The sequence below is a fragment of the Malaclemys terrapin genome, chromosome 1, assembly GCF_027887155.1.
Source record: "Malaclemys terrapin pileata isolate rMalTer1 chromosome 1, rMalTer1.hap1, whole genome shotgun sequence".
Classification (NCBI taxonomy): domain Eukaryota; kingdom Metazoa; phylum Chordata; order Testudines; family Emydidae; genus Malaclemys; species Malaclemys terrapin.
This window is the reverse complement of record NC_071505.1, coordinates 354,269,262-354,282,080: the sequence shown is the minus strand read 5'-3', so window position 1 is coordinate 354,282,080 and position 12,819 is coordinate 354,269,262. Positions and strand designations below refer to the sequence as shown.

The following is a 12,819-nucleotide window of genomic DNA, read 5'->3' as shown; positions in this document are numbered from 1 at the left end:
AGGCATTTCCGGGCTCTGACTGTTAAGTGGGGGTGGGGGGGCCGTGTTCTTACCTGACTTTCATCTGCTGTAAGGCATGGAGGTGCCTGGGCTCCTCACTGGAATAATTGTAAGAATTTTTCAACATAGGCAAGACATCTTTTCTCCTAGCTTCAATCAAAAACTCGGCTGAACTGTTATGGATAAAATTTTGAAAAACAAACAAATAACCAATTCAGCAGGAAGCACACACCCACCATGGGAAATTTCAGTTTATATGGTTAAAGTTTGGGAGAGTTATAAGCAACTAAAATGAGGTTTTCTAATTAAATGTGTCATACAGCCTTTACTACAGGTGGTGTCACCAGCACCACCTACAATGCTAATCCTTTTGTGAATCCCTGTCAGCTAAACTCTCTGCTTGCTTTGGATATCAGTCGATAGTGTGCCCTTGTTGCCAAGAAGGCTAATGGCATTTTGGGCTGTATAAATAGGGGCATTGCCAGCAGATCAGGGGACATGATCATTCCCCTCTATTCGACATTGGTGAGGCCTCATCTGGAGTACTGTGTCCAGTTTTGGGCCCCACACTACAAGAAGGATGTGGAAAAATTGGAAAGAGTCCAGCAGAGGGCAACAAAAATGATTAGGGGGCTGAAGCACATGACTTATGAGGAGAAGCTGAGGAAACTGGGATTGTTTAGTCTGCAGAAGAGAAGAGTGAGGGGGGATTTGATAGCTGCTTTCAACTACCTAAAAAGGGGTTCCAAGAAGGATGGATCTAGACTGTTCTCAGTGGTAGCAGATACCAGAACAAGGAGTAATGGTCTCAAGTTGCAGTGAGGGAGATTTAGGTTGGATATGAGGAAAAACTTTTTGATAGGAGGGTGGTGAAGCACTGGAATGGGTTACCTAGGGAGGTGGTGGAATCTCCTTGCTTAGAGGTTTTTTAGGCCTGGCTTGACAAATCCCTGGCTGGGATGTTTTAGTTGGGAATTGGTCCTGCTTTGAGAAGGGGGTTGGACATCCAAACATTATTTTTGGTTTGGCCTCTGCTGCAAATAAGCAGGTGTTTCCGTTGATCTGCTATCAGTGATTCCAGGTTCTTTTTCCCTGAGGTATGTTCTAGTTGGGATGTTTCCCCTTGAACATGTCTTTTTTTTCCACTCTCAAATTTTGAGCTACCAGATGAATGGGGAACCCTACAGCATGGATTCTCTAGCCTGGGTTTCATTGCATTAAGGAACAATGATGGATAACCAGTATCCAAACTTGTGTTTCCTACTGGTGCCTATTGAGGTTTCCTGCACCATGACATGTAGGAATTAGAAGAACAGGAGTACTTGTGGCACCTTAGAGACTAACAAATTTATTAGAGCATAAGCTTTCGTGGACTACAGCCCACTTCTTAGTGACTCATGGAGCACCATCAAATATGGAATTGGCATTAGTAGGGCCAATTGTTCATAATTCATTTATCTAGGTACCCAGACTCGTGTGACCTTGTGGTGCCTTTTAAGTTTCCCCGCACCACAATGATTAGGAATTATTGATGCATGGAGTATCATAAAATAATAAATATGCATTAGTAGGGTCAGTTGTTAATAATTAATTTATCTGAGTAATGAAAATGTCATTTTTCAGTGTGTGAAGAGCGACCAATCTGGTTCATCCATGAGAACAGCCTCCATTAGTGCATGTAGTGTCTCATATTAACATTGTCTCTCCATACTGGAATTTGTACTGCAACCATCACCCTAGACCCTGGGCACATACAGGAAGTGAGGGAGAACATACGGTACATGCACTAGACACCATTCTGCCTCAGAGTTGGACACCTTCACCCCTACTCCATGTCAGATTCCAACACAACCGACTTAACAAACCCCTCCACCTTCATCCTGATGGGCATTCCTGGCCTGGAGGCAGCCCATGTCTGGATATCCATCCCCTTCTGTGTCATCTATCTCATAGCCATCTTGGGGAACTTCACCATCCTGTTCATCGTGAAGAGGGAGCAGAGCCTCCATGGACCCATGTACTATTTCCTCTGCATGCTGGCCTTCAGTGACCTGGTCCTCTCCACATCCACCCTCCCCAAAATGCTGAGCATCTTCTGGTTCAATTCCAGGGAATTAGATTTCAGTGCCTGCCTCACCCAGATGTACTTCATTCACTGCTTCTCAACAATGGAGTCTGGGATCTTAGTGGCCATGGCTTTTGATCGCTATGTGTCCATCTGCAATCCCCTGAGATATTCCACCATCCTGACAAGCCCTGTTGTGGCCAAGATGGGCCTGGCCATTGTGCTGCGCAGCGGCATACTTGTATTGCCCTATCCCTTCCTGGTGAGGCAGTGGCCATATTGCAGAACCAACATCATCCCCCACTCATACTGCGAGCACATAGCTGTGGTGAAACTGGCTTGCGCCGACACCCGCATCAGTAGTTACTATGGCCTCTTTGTGCTATTCTCTGTGATTGGTCTGGATGTGTTTTTTATCACAGTGTCCTATACTCAGATCATCAGGGCCATCTTGTGCCTGCCCACAAAGGATGCCCGGCTCAAGACTTTTGGGACTTGCAGCTCCCACTTTTGTGCCATCTTAGCTTTGTACATCCCAGATTTCTTCTCCTCCCTCACGCACCGGTTTGGCCACAATGTTCCCCCGCATATTCTCGTTCTCATTGCCAATGTGTACCTTCTGGTGCCCCCCATGCTACACCCCATCATCTATGGGGTGAGGACCAAACAGATCCGGGACAGGCTGCTCCGGCTCTTTACTCATAAAGGGACCTAAAGTTTTGTCCTGGTGCTCTGGCTCTCAGACCGAGCTCCGTGCAGAGGTGGCTGGTGACATGGTGCTGGGCTCTCTTCCCTGAATCACTTACTGGGCAGTCAGATAGACATTAAACCCTTCCCTGACCTTACTGTGCTGTGTCAGCATGACAAACTGGGGATTCAATCTGTGTACAATTCACTGGGTTGCAACTTTTCTAATTCCTGGAAACTGGACCCCTTGCCCCAGCTCTTCTACCTAGGCTTCGCCCCTGCTCTGCCTCTTCCTCGCAAAGGCTCCGGCCCTGTCACTTGCTTCTCTATTCCCCTACCCTTTTCTGTCTCTAGATCATTTCCACCACCCTTCTCGCCCACCACCTGCAAGGGAGCCATTTCAGATTTTGCTAGGAGTGACAACTTTAACCGTGATACCAGGGTCTACTTGGCTCTTGAAAACTCTAGGTTTTTTGCACATAACTTAGCTATTAGATGACAGGAGAACTGTATCTAATTCCTATATAAAAGAAAGAAAATTAAATACATATTAAAGCCACTCAACTCTAATACAAATATGTTCTGACATCTTGTGAAAGTCACTTAAGAGCCACAGCTTAGGGTTAAAATTTTAATGTAGTTTCTTACTTTGCTACTAAATCTGCAGAGAGAGAGATGCCATCAGGACTCCTGCGTTCTGTCTCTACTCTGGGAGGGGAGTGGGGTCTATATCAGAAATCAGAACGGCCATACTGGATAAAATGAACAGTTCATCTAAGCCAGTATCCTGTCTTCTGACAGGGGCCAATGCCAGGTGCCCCAGAGGGAATGAACAGAACAGGTAATTGTCAAGTGATTCATGCCCTGTCACCCATTCCCAGCTTCTGGCAAACAGAGGCTAAGGACACCATCCCTGCCCATCCTGGCTAATAGCCATTGATGGACCTATCCTCCATGAACTTATCTAGTTCTTGTTGGAACTGTGTTATAGTTTTGGCCTTCACAACATCCTCTGGAAAAGAGTGACACAGGTTGACTGTGAAGAAATTCTTCCTTATGTTTGTTTTAAATCTGCTGCTTATTAATTTCATTAGGTGACCCCTAGTTCTTGTGTTATGTGAAGGAGCAAATAACATTCCCTTATTCAATTTTTCTGCACCATTCATGATTTTATAGACCTCTCTCATATCCTCCCTTAGTCATCTCTTTTCCAAGCTAAAAACTCCCAGTCTTTTAATCTTTCCTCATATCAAAGCTGTTCCATACCCCTAATCATTTCTGTTGCCCTTATTTGTACCTTTTTCCAATTCCAATAAATCATTTTGAGATGGGATGCCCAGGTCTGCATGAAGGGGAAGGGGAGAGGATGGGAAGGAGTGGGGAGGGGTGGATTGGGGGCAGGGTCTGGGGCAGAGCAGGAGTCGAGCACCCCCCCCCAGGTACAGGAGAATTCGGCACCTCCTCTCCTAGTGACCCTCAGATTTACTGGGCCCTCACTGGTCTTCTTCAGAAAGCAACTGGTCACTTGTTGCTGGATCCACCTCCATGTTTCCTGTCACAAAATTGCCACTAAAAATACAGACTATACTCAGTGCTTAATTTGTAATGAAAGAAATGCCGGGGCTCAAGCAATTCAGTGCCTGGGCTCAGGCATTTTTTGTAACATTCATAACTGATGCAGCAAGCCCAGAGGTCCTGGAGCTCTGAACTGCCAAGCCTAGAGGTGTCAGGGGTCATTCCTGGCAAATCCTGGAGCAAGTTGAGCACTGACTATACTGTCCTGACGTTCCCTTTCCATCTCTGCCATTGCTGTCACCACCACGGGTTTTCATTGTGATTGTGAATTTGAGGGGAGGTCTCCATGGAGATGCGGAGTTGACAAGGAGGACTCCATAGTGACGGTGAATGGGAGGGGAGGGTACATGAGACAATCTCTCCATTAAAATGCTTCCCCCTATGGAATAGCATGAAATCCCTGGCTTAGAAGACTCTGGGGACCATTTGATAGATCTTTGTGGTTCTGGCCCCTGTGACAAAAGTTCCTCCTCTGCCTTGGTGGATCTGTCACTTTCTGGAGGATTTGCTCACCTCAGAGGTTCACAGAAGTCATCAGTTTGGCTCCTTTTGTTAGTGGCACAAACCTGCCGTTCGCTTAGCAAACCTCATCACTGGCCAGCATGGGGAAAGGGAGGAGAACAATCACCTCAGTCTCTGCTGACCCATCTAGTGGGTTGGGGGATAGGCCAGAGACCTTCCCCTCTGGTAGCACCCACAGCCCAGGTCAACTCCTCTTCTATCAAATAGGGAGTTGGGGGGATGGAGGAACCAGGGCCCACCCTCTACTCCGGGTTCCATCCGAGGGCCCTGTGGATTGCAGCTGTCTATAGTGCCTCCTGGAACAGCTGCACAACAGCTACTACTCCCCGGGCTACTTCCCCATGGCCTTATCCTCACCACAGGACCTTCCTCCTGATGCCTGATAACGCTTGTGCTCCTCAGTCCTCCAGCAGCACACCCTCTCACTCTGAGCTCCTTGCACCTCTTGCTCCCAGCTCCTTGCATTCCTCTTGCTCCCAGCTCCTTGCACCTCCCTCACTAACTGAAATGTGCATTTTAACGCAGCTGGAGATCTGGCCCATTGCAGCCAACTGAGAGAGAGACCTGATTCAAATCATTCTTGCTCACTGTGCATTGCTTCCTATGGAGAGAAGTGAATACCTACAACAGAGGAGGGAAGGGATTGTGATGTGAGGATTACCATCCATGTGGGTAACGGGATTGGATGGCTCAGCCCTGACACTTTTGGGACAATGGTGGCTAATTATTCCCCTGGAAGGAATCTCAGCAGAGAGGAGATGGGTGGAACAGGCCTGGGAGGCTCAGCTGCACTCCCCATTCTTAGCGGCAGCAAGGGCAATGGATTCTTCCTTAAACTGGGGGGAGGCACGAGGCACCACCCCCTCTGTGGACCCACCACTCCTCTTGCCCCCAAGTTCCCGCCCCACTGACGAGCCAGAAGCTGCAACTGGGCCCGGGAAACCAGGCCCCTCCATCTGCCCAGAGCGGGGGGACCCAAGAGCTGCCCCCAGCCCAAGTCCCCACCCACTGGGCCTCCTGCCCAGGGCAGGTGGAGGGTCTGTGGCTCCCCACAGCTGCCCACATGGCTCTTACCCCAACCCAGCTCCAGCTTCTGGCCTGGGTGGGGCCTCAGGGTCTGAAGAGGCACAACAGGGCCATGGAAAGAGCCTCCCAAGCAGCTATGAGGAACTGTGGACCCTCCACCTGCCCTGGACAGGGGACCCTGGGGGCAGGTCCATAGGCTGGGCTGGGGCTGCTCTCAGGCTGCCCCACCCTGGAGAGATGGAGGGGCCAGGACCCCCTGGTCCAGCTCTGGCTTCTGGCTTGGCTGGGGGCAGGAACTTGGGGGGATGAGGAGGGGCAGGTGGCCAGGCCATGATGAAAAGTGGATGGACCATGGCCCCTTGGACCCCCTGTTCCATCACCCCTCAGAGGAAGCCTCTGTCGGTCAGAGACGAGGCCTATTGGAATGGCGTGGGTGATTGTAGCTTGACCCACCGTTAAGCTTTCTCCAGGGCTGTCAAACCAGCATCAATTCCAGCAATAAATTCATGTGAGAAGCGCAAACCTTTCAGCTGGACTGATTCTGTTGTGTCTAAATTCTCTGTTCTCAGGATTCGCAGCTAGAGCAGAGCTGCCTTGCCTGAGAACCAGGGAATGCCAGGCTGAGCTCTGCATATGCTTGGGAGAACAATGGCCATCCTCACTGCTGGTACTTTTTGGAGAGAGAACGCAGGAGGTTCATACTAGGTGGCTTACCTGGCATCTATCGGCGGTTGGGATTCCTATGGACATTGGTGGGAGCTTTGCACACAAAGCACCCAAAGGATTGGGACCAAATGATTTCATGACAAGAACAGAGGGCACACCTTGCTTGCTTGCTTCTCCCCCAGTGACGTTCTCACTTCTCCATCTAGTGTCTGCGAGTTTGTCTACACAGCAGCTGTAGACGTCGCTCCCAGCTCTGATGGAGCCAGCATGTTAAACACAGCAGGGTAGACGTGGTCATGCAAGGGGCCAAGTTCAAGCCCATCAGAACCCCTAGCTGTGTATTTGGGAGGCTGGCCTGCCCCACTGCTTGCATTGCAGCAGCTACACTTCTATTTGTAATGAGTGCGCTGGGTCAGCCCTAGCGCGGGTAAGTCTATCCGAGCTGGGAATTCCACCTCCAGATGTTGCCCGCCTTTCTCTAAGGAACCTTTCGGTAACTTTACTCACACCATCAGTACTAACCGCACAGGCATTTACAGCTCAGCCTCCAAAGAAGTGGAGCTTGGGCCTCGGGTATATAGGGGGTTGCACTGGTTTAATGTAGGGTGCAATTTTACATTTATTCAGTTTAACTGGTGCAAAAGACTTTGTGGACATTTTGATTTCAGGCTAATAGTGGCTTCTTGCAGTCTGGCTGTTCCTATCTTCTTGTTCCCGTCCTTCTGAAGTATCAATAACTCTACATTAAAGATAGCATTACCTGCTTTCGGGGGCAATGCCCTGCCTTCTGCCTACTCTGTCCTTCCTAAATAGATCGGCTCTAGTGATTCTAATGTTCCAGTTGTGCATTGCTCCACTAGGTTTCACTAATACCAACCATATCAAATTTCTTGGCTTCTGCTTTCCCTGGGGTTACCCCAGCCTGCTCACTCGGTGGGGATTGAGAGGGCTGGTGAGAGATAAAACCAAGGGTCTGGACACTTGATCACTTGCCAATTCATGAAAGTTTTAGGAGCATTGGACCTGGTGTCTTGGTACAATTTCAGCCTGCGGAATTACTTTGTATCTCCTGAAGGATTCCCCTGTAGATTTACCTAGCTGTGCATTTATTTTCCACTTCATGCCTTTAACTCCTGCTGTGCAGTGCCGGATAGCTAGGCAGAGAGAGGGCTGTGTGCAGAGAGGGACGGATGGAATAGATAGGTGGAAGCAACCAGGGCCGGCTCCAGGCACCAGCCCACCAAGCTTGTGCTTGGGGCGGCACCTGGAGGGGGGCGGCGCGGTGCTCCGGCTCTGGCCGCCGGGGAGAGCAGAGCCGTAGTGGGCTTGCTGCCCTCCCTTGACGCTCTGCCCACCGGGGAGAGCGGAGCCGTAGTGGGCTTGCTGCCCTCCCTTGACGCTCTGCCCGCCGGGGAGAGCGGAGCCCCAGCCGGGCTCTCCGCCCTCCTCCCGGCGCTCTGGACGCCGGGGAGAGCGGAGCCCCAGCCGGGCTCTCCGCCCGCCTCCCGGCTCTCCGGACGCCAGGGAGAACGGAGCCCCAGCCACGCTCTCCGCCCTCCTCCTGGTGCTCTGGACGCCGACATGGCCCCAGTGTTTCTGATGCCGACATGGCCCTGTGCTCATGCTAGAGAAGCCTGGTTGGGAGTGGTCCTTAGTTCTTATGGGGATTTGTTTCACAGTCTGGGCCTGGCCCATGGGAAAGGTCTATCTGATGCATAAATGAGTTTTACATTCATAGTAGAAAGTTCCATTAAGCCTGAGGAGCATAGGAGTCACGTCTTCATCCCGGGGATTTAGGTCCTTTTACACATGCTCGGTCCAGGCCCCTGAATGCCTCAAAGTTAGGCCAGAGTGTTGAACATGCCTTGACTGGAAGGTTCTGATGATCCCTAGTGTGCAGAGGACACCAGTTTGATCTGCACAGTGTGACCTCTCATGTATGGGGCATGCAAGATCATGATGCATAGAGCACGCCATTTTGCTCCACAAAATGGCATCCTCTGCACCATGTGACCTCACAGACACCTTATATACAAAGTCACTCTCTGAGGAAGATGCATCCTCCATGCTGATATTAAACTGCTCAAAATGATACTAAACTGCTCAAGTTAGTTAAGACCAAAGCAGACTGTGAAGAACTTCAAAAAGATCTCATGAAACTAAGTGATTGGGCAACAAAATGGCAAATGAAATTTAATGTGGATAAATGTAAAGTAATGCACATTGGAAAAAATAACCCCAACTATACATACAATATGATGGGTGGGGGCTAATTTACCTACAACTAATCAGGAACGATCTTGGAGTCATCGTGGATAGTTCTCTGAAGACGTCCAGGCAGTGTGCAGAGGCAGTCAAAAAAGCAAACAGGATGTTAGGAATCATTCAAAAAGGGATAGAGAATAAGATATACTGGCATTAGAAAAGGTTCAAAGAAGGGCAACTAAAATTATTAGGGGTTTGGAATGGGTCCCATATGAGGAGAGATTAAAGTGGCTAGGACTTTTCAGCTTGGAAAAGAGGAGACTAAGGGGGGATATGATAGAGGTACATAAAATCATGAGTGGTGTGGGGAAAGTGAATAAGGAAAAGTTATTTACTTGTTCCCATAATAGAAGAACTAGGGGCCACCAAATGAAATTAATGGGCAGCAGGTTTAAAACAAATACAAGGAAGTTCTTCTTCACACAGTGCACAGTCAATTTGTGGAACTCCTTGCATGAGGAGGTTGTGAAGGCTAGGACTATAACAGGGTTTAAAAGAGAACTAGATAAATTAATGGAAGTTTAGTCCATTATGACTATTAGCCAGGATGAGTAAGGAATGGTGTCCCTAGCCTCTGTTTGTCAGAGGGTGGAGAGGGATGGCAGGAGAGATATCACTTGATCATTACCTGTTAGGTTCACTCCTTCTGGGACACCTGGCATTGGCCACTGTCAGTAGACAGGATACTGGGCTGGATGGACCTTTGGTCTGACCTAGTATGGTCATTCTTATGGGGTCCCAGGAGGAAACAGTTCATTAAAATGGGGTTGTGCTGCCAAAAAGTTTGGGCTTGATTCAACTTTTAACTCAGAAGGGCCACAGTTATTCAATGAAGGGCAGATTTTCTGTCTTCTTCTGGATATTTAGAAAGGGACATTTAGAAATATCCTATGTCTGAATCCATTAGGATATTTTGGGGAACATTAGCTCAGTTTAATGTCCCTGTCCCTTAGGAAGACCCCGCAGGTGTCCTAGCTTTACTCTTCATGACAGGGGCACCTGTATGTTTTGTATGGGTTAGTGGTTTGTGGATTCACTGGCTTGAATTTGTGAAATCTTGGACAAATTCTACACTCTGATCCACACAGGGATCTTGGAAATGTGGATTTTACCACTGCTCAGCATTGTAAATCTACACTGTCCAATAATGGCTGAAGCTATGTGGCATTCAGAACAGAATGGCTGGAATGGTTAGTATGTATAATGGATTAGTTATGATTCGGTGCCCATGTGACCTTAGGGGTATATTGGATCAATTACTGTTGAGAAAATGCCACCTTGTTATGTTCCCATTAGCTGATTAATGATTGTTTTAATGGTTACTTACAGGAGCAGGAGGCAGCCATGCCATGGAACTGACCACACCCAACCGGCCCCACCATGGCAGCTTCCAACTCAACCATGCCCCACCCTCCACCTTCATCCTCCTCGGCATCCCGGGCCTGGAGACGGCACATGTCTGGATCTCCATCCCCTTCTGCTCGATCTACATTCTGTCTCTCCTAGGGAACGGCCTCCTCCTGACTGTTATCAAGACTGAACCGAGCCTCCACGAGCCCATGTACCTTTTCCTTTCCATGCTGGCGCTCGCCAACCTGGTCGTATCCACCACCCCCCTGCCCAAAACCCTCCGCATATTCTGTTTCAGGGACTGGGCCATTCACACCAATGCCTGTCTGGCCCAGATGTACCTCCTTCATTCACTGTCAATCATGGAGTTAGGGTTCATGCTGGCCATGGCCTTTGATTGCTACATTGCTATTTGTAACCCGCTGCAACACTCGGCCATCCTCACCCATCAGGCCATAGCCCAAATAGGTCTTGGTGTTGTGATGAGGGGGGCTGTGTTAGTAGACCCACACCCATTCCTGCTGCAGTGGCTCCCATACTGCAGAACCCGTGTCATTTCTCACACCTATTGTGAGTTCATGGCACTGGTGAAACTGGCCTGTGTGGACACAACAGTCGTGAGAGCCTATAGTCTGATTGTGGCATTTGTAACAGCGGGGTTAGATTTTATCCTCGTTGTCCTGTCCTACATCCTGATCCTCCGGGCCATCTTCAAACTCCCCTCCAAAGAGGCACATCTCACATCCCTAGGCACCTGTAGCTCCCACATCTGAGTCATCCTAGGGTTTTATATTCCAGCTTTTTTCTCCATTCTCACCCATCGTTTCGGTCACAGCATGGCTCCTCTTGTTCACATTATTGTAGCCAATGTATATCTGCTGGTTCCACCCATGATGAACCCCATCATCTATGGGGTCAGAACTAAAAAGATCCGTGAAAGGGTCCGCAGAGTCTTCTATAATAGGGGCTTTCAAGCTATTACATAGGGGGAAGCATATCTTCACGGAGAGCATTCCATCCCTCCCATTTACCATCGCCCGTGGCATCTTCTCTGCTCTTCTTGATCATCATACATCACTAGAGCAACTACAGCACTGATTGGCATGGAAAAGCAATACTGGGAAAGTATGCTGTGTATTTTTAGCTTCCTGAAAATTACAATTTTGTAGCTGGAGATAAAGAGGAGTGTCAGTGATGTGAGCAGCCAGCTCTCTGTGGACTGCTGGGACATTCTTTGCAGACCTCTTCTGGTCCAGCCTATCACAAACGACCCTATTGGTCAAGCAAGAGAGCTCCTCTGCTGCTTGCCAAGGACTGTTCTGCAACCATCTGTAGCAGGGTGGACACCTGCTCCTGCCCTGAGGGGTTTGGAACAGCCCTGGGAGACGGCTGGGGCAGGGAAGGCTGAGTTGATTTGGGGGAAGTGGCTGCAGCTGGGGCCATGCCCCAAATAGACTCAGCTGGCCCTATAAAGGCAGGGAGCCAGGAGCTCAGATAGTGTCTCTCTCTGCACTTGGGGGGGGGGGCGCTGGCTGCAGGAAGCTAGAGACAGGGTACCTGTAGTGGAGCAGGCTGGGGAAAGGCAGAGGAGCTGGGGAGCTCCAGCCTGGAAAGCCCCAGGCTGTGGCCTAGGAGAAGGCCAAGGGGTACTAGGAGTTTCAGAGGGCAACCCAGGGGTAGGCCAAGGCAGCAGGTCCAAACCCAACCTGGCCTGTGATCAGTGGCTGATACTGCAGTCTGCCCCTGGGCATGGGGCTAGATGGTGACTGGCCGTAGCCTTATCCTGAGGTGAGGTGGGGTTAGTGGGTGGGGGTTCCCCTGGGAGGGGAGACCTAGCGTGTGTGGGTACTGCCAGGGGGCAGCACCCAGAGCAAGGGGCACCGGGGTCCTGGGAGGGTCATGGGGGCCAGTGTGAAGGACAAGGTGGATCACTGGCCTGCAGAGGGTGCTCCAGGCTGGATTGAGCTGATTCCCCAGATGACCAGCAGGAGGTGCTGCAAGGGTGAGTCCGACCCCTTACACCATCCAAGGTAGAGAAATGAACCCCAGTCCTGCATAAAGCTAAATCTCCTCTGTCTATTCGCTTAGAAATCCTCCATCACCAGACAATCAGAATGCCACCTATTTAAAATGTTATGTTTTTCCCCCTCTTCCTCTCTCTTTCTTCCAAAGATGGAGGAGAAATATCTAGAGTAATGTATTGGCTTTGGGGGGGGGGTAACAGAGAGGGGGGGTTATTGACAGCTAATTTAAAGAGCTGTTTTGCCTTTAGTTTTGATCATAGTGAAGCTTGTGGCCATTCTGACCTCCCCTGGGAGACAATATAACAGACGAGGTCCAAGTTCTGTCTCCCACACTCACAAGCCATCCCTGTTGGTCAACAGTTGGGTCTTCTAACATCAGATATTTTCTTCTTCTCTCAGCATAGGTCCTTCCAGCCATACACATTTGTTCTTCTGTTTGTGAGGGGAAAGCAGGTATCTCAAAAACAGTGGGCTGAAGGGGTTAATAAAGCCCTTGTTTTACTGTCACAATACTAAACAGTTAAGTGTAGTCCAGGGTTTCACACAAAGTTATAGCTGGCAACTCCCATTGTAATGAATGCCATGAAATACATGCTGGCCTTTTATTGATTACACAGAGAAAGAAGACTCCTGCATCTT

General features: G+C 49.4%; 1 protein-coding gene and 1 pseudogene across 1 annotated transcript; both read left to right on the top strand.

Moving 5' to 3' along the window:
- The first annotated feature begins 1,781 nt into the window (after window positions 1-1,781).
- On the top strand, window positions 1,782-2,780 carry LOC128834026 (olfactory receptor 52R1-like). Its single transcript, XM_054022436.1, is given in 1 exon segment — window positions 1,782-2,780. A coding segment is annotated over 1 exon segment (999 nt).
- Window positions 2,781-10,186: 7,406 nt separating this feature from the next.
- Window positions 10,187-11,142, top strand: LOC128848655 (olfactory receptor 52K2-like; annotated as a pseudogene).
- The last annotated feature ends 1,677 nt before the right edge of the window (window positions 11,143-12,819 follow it).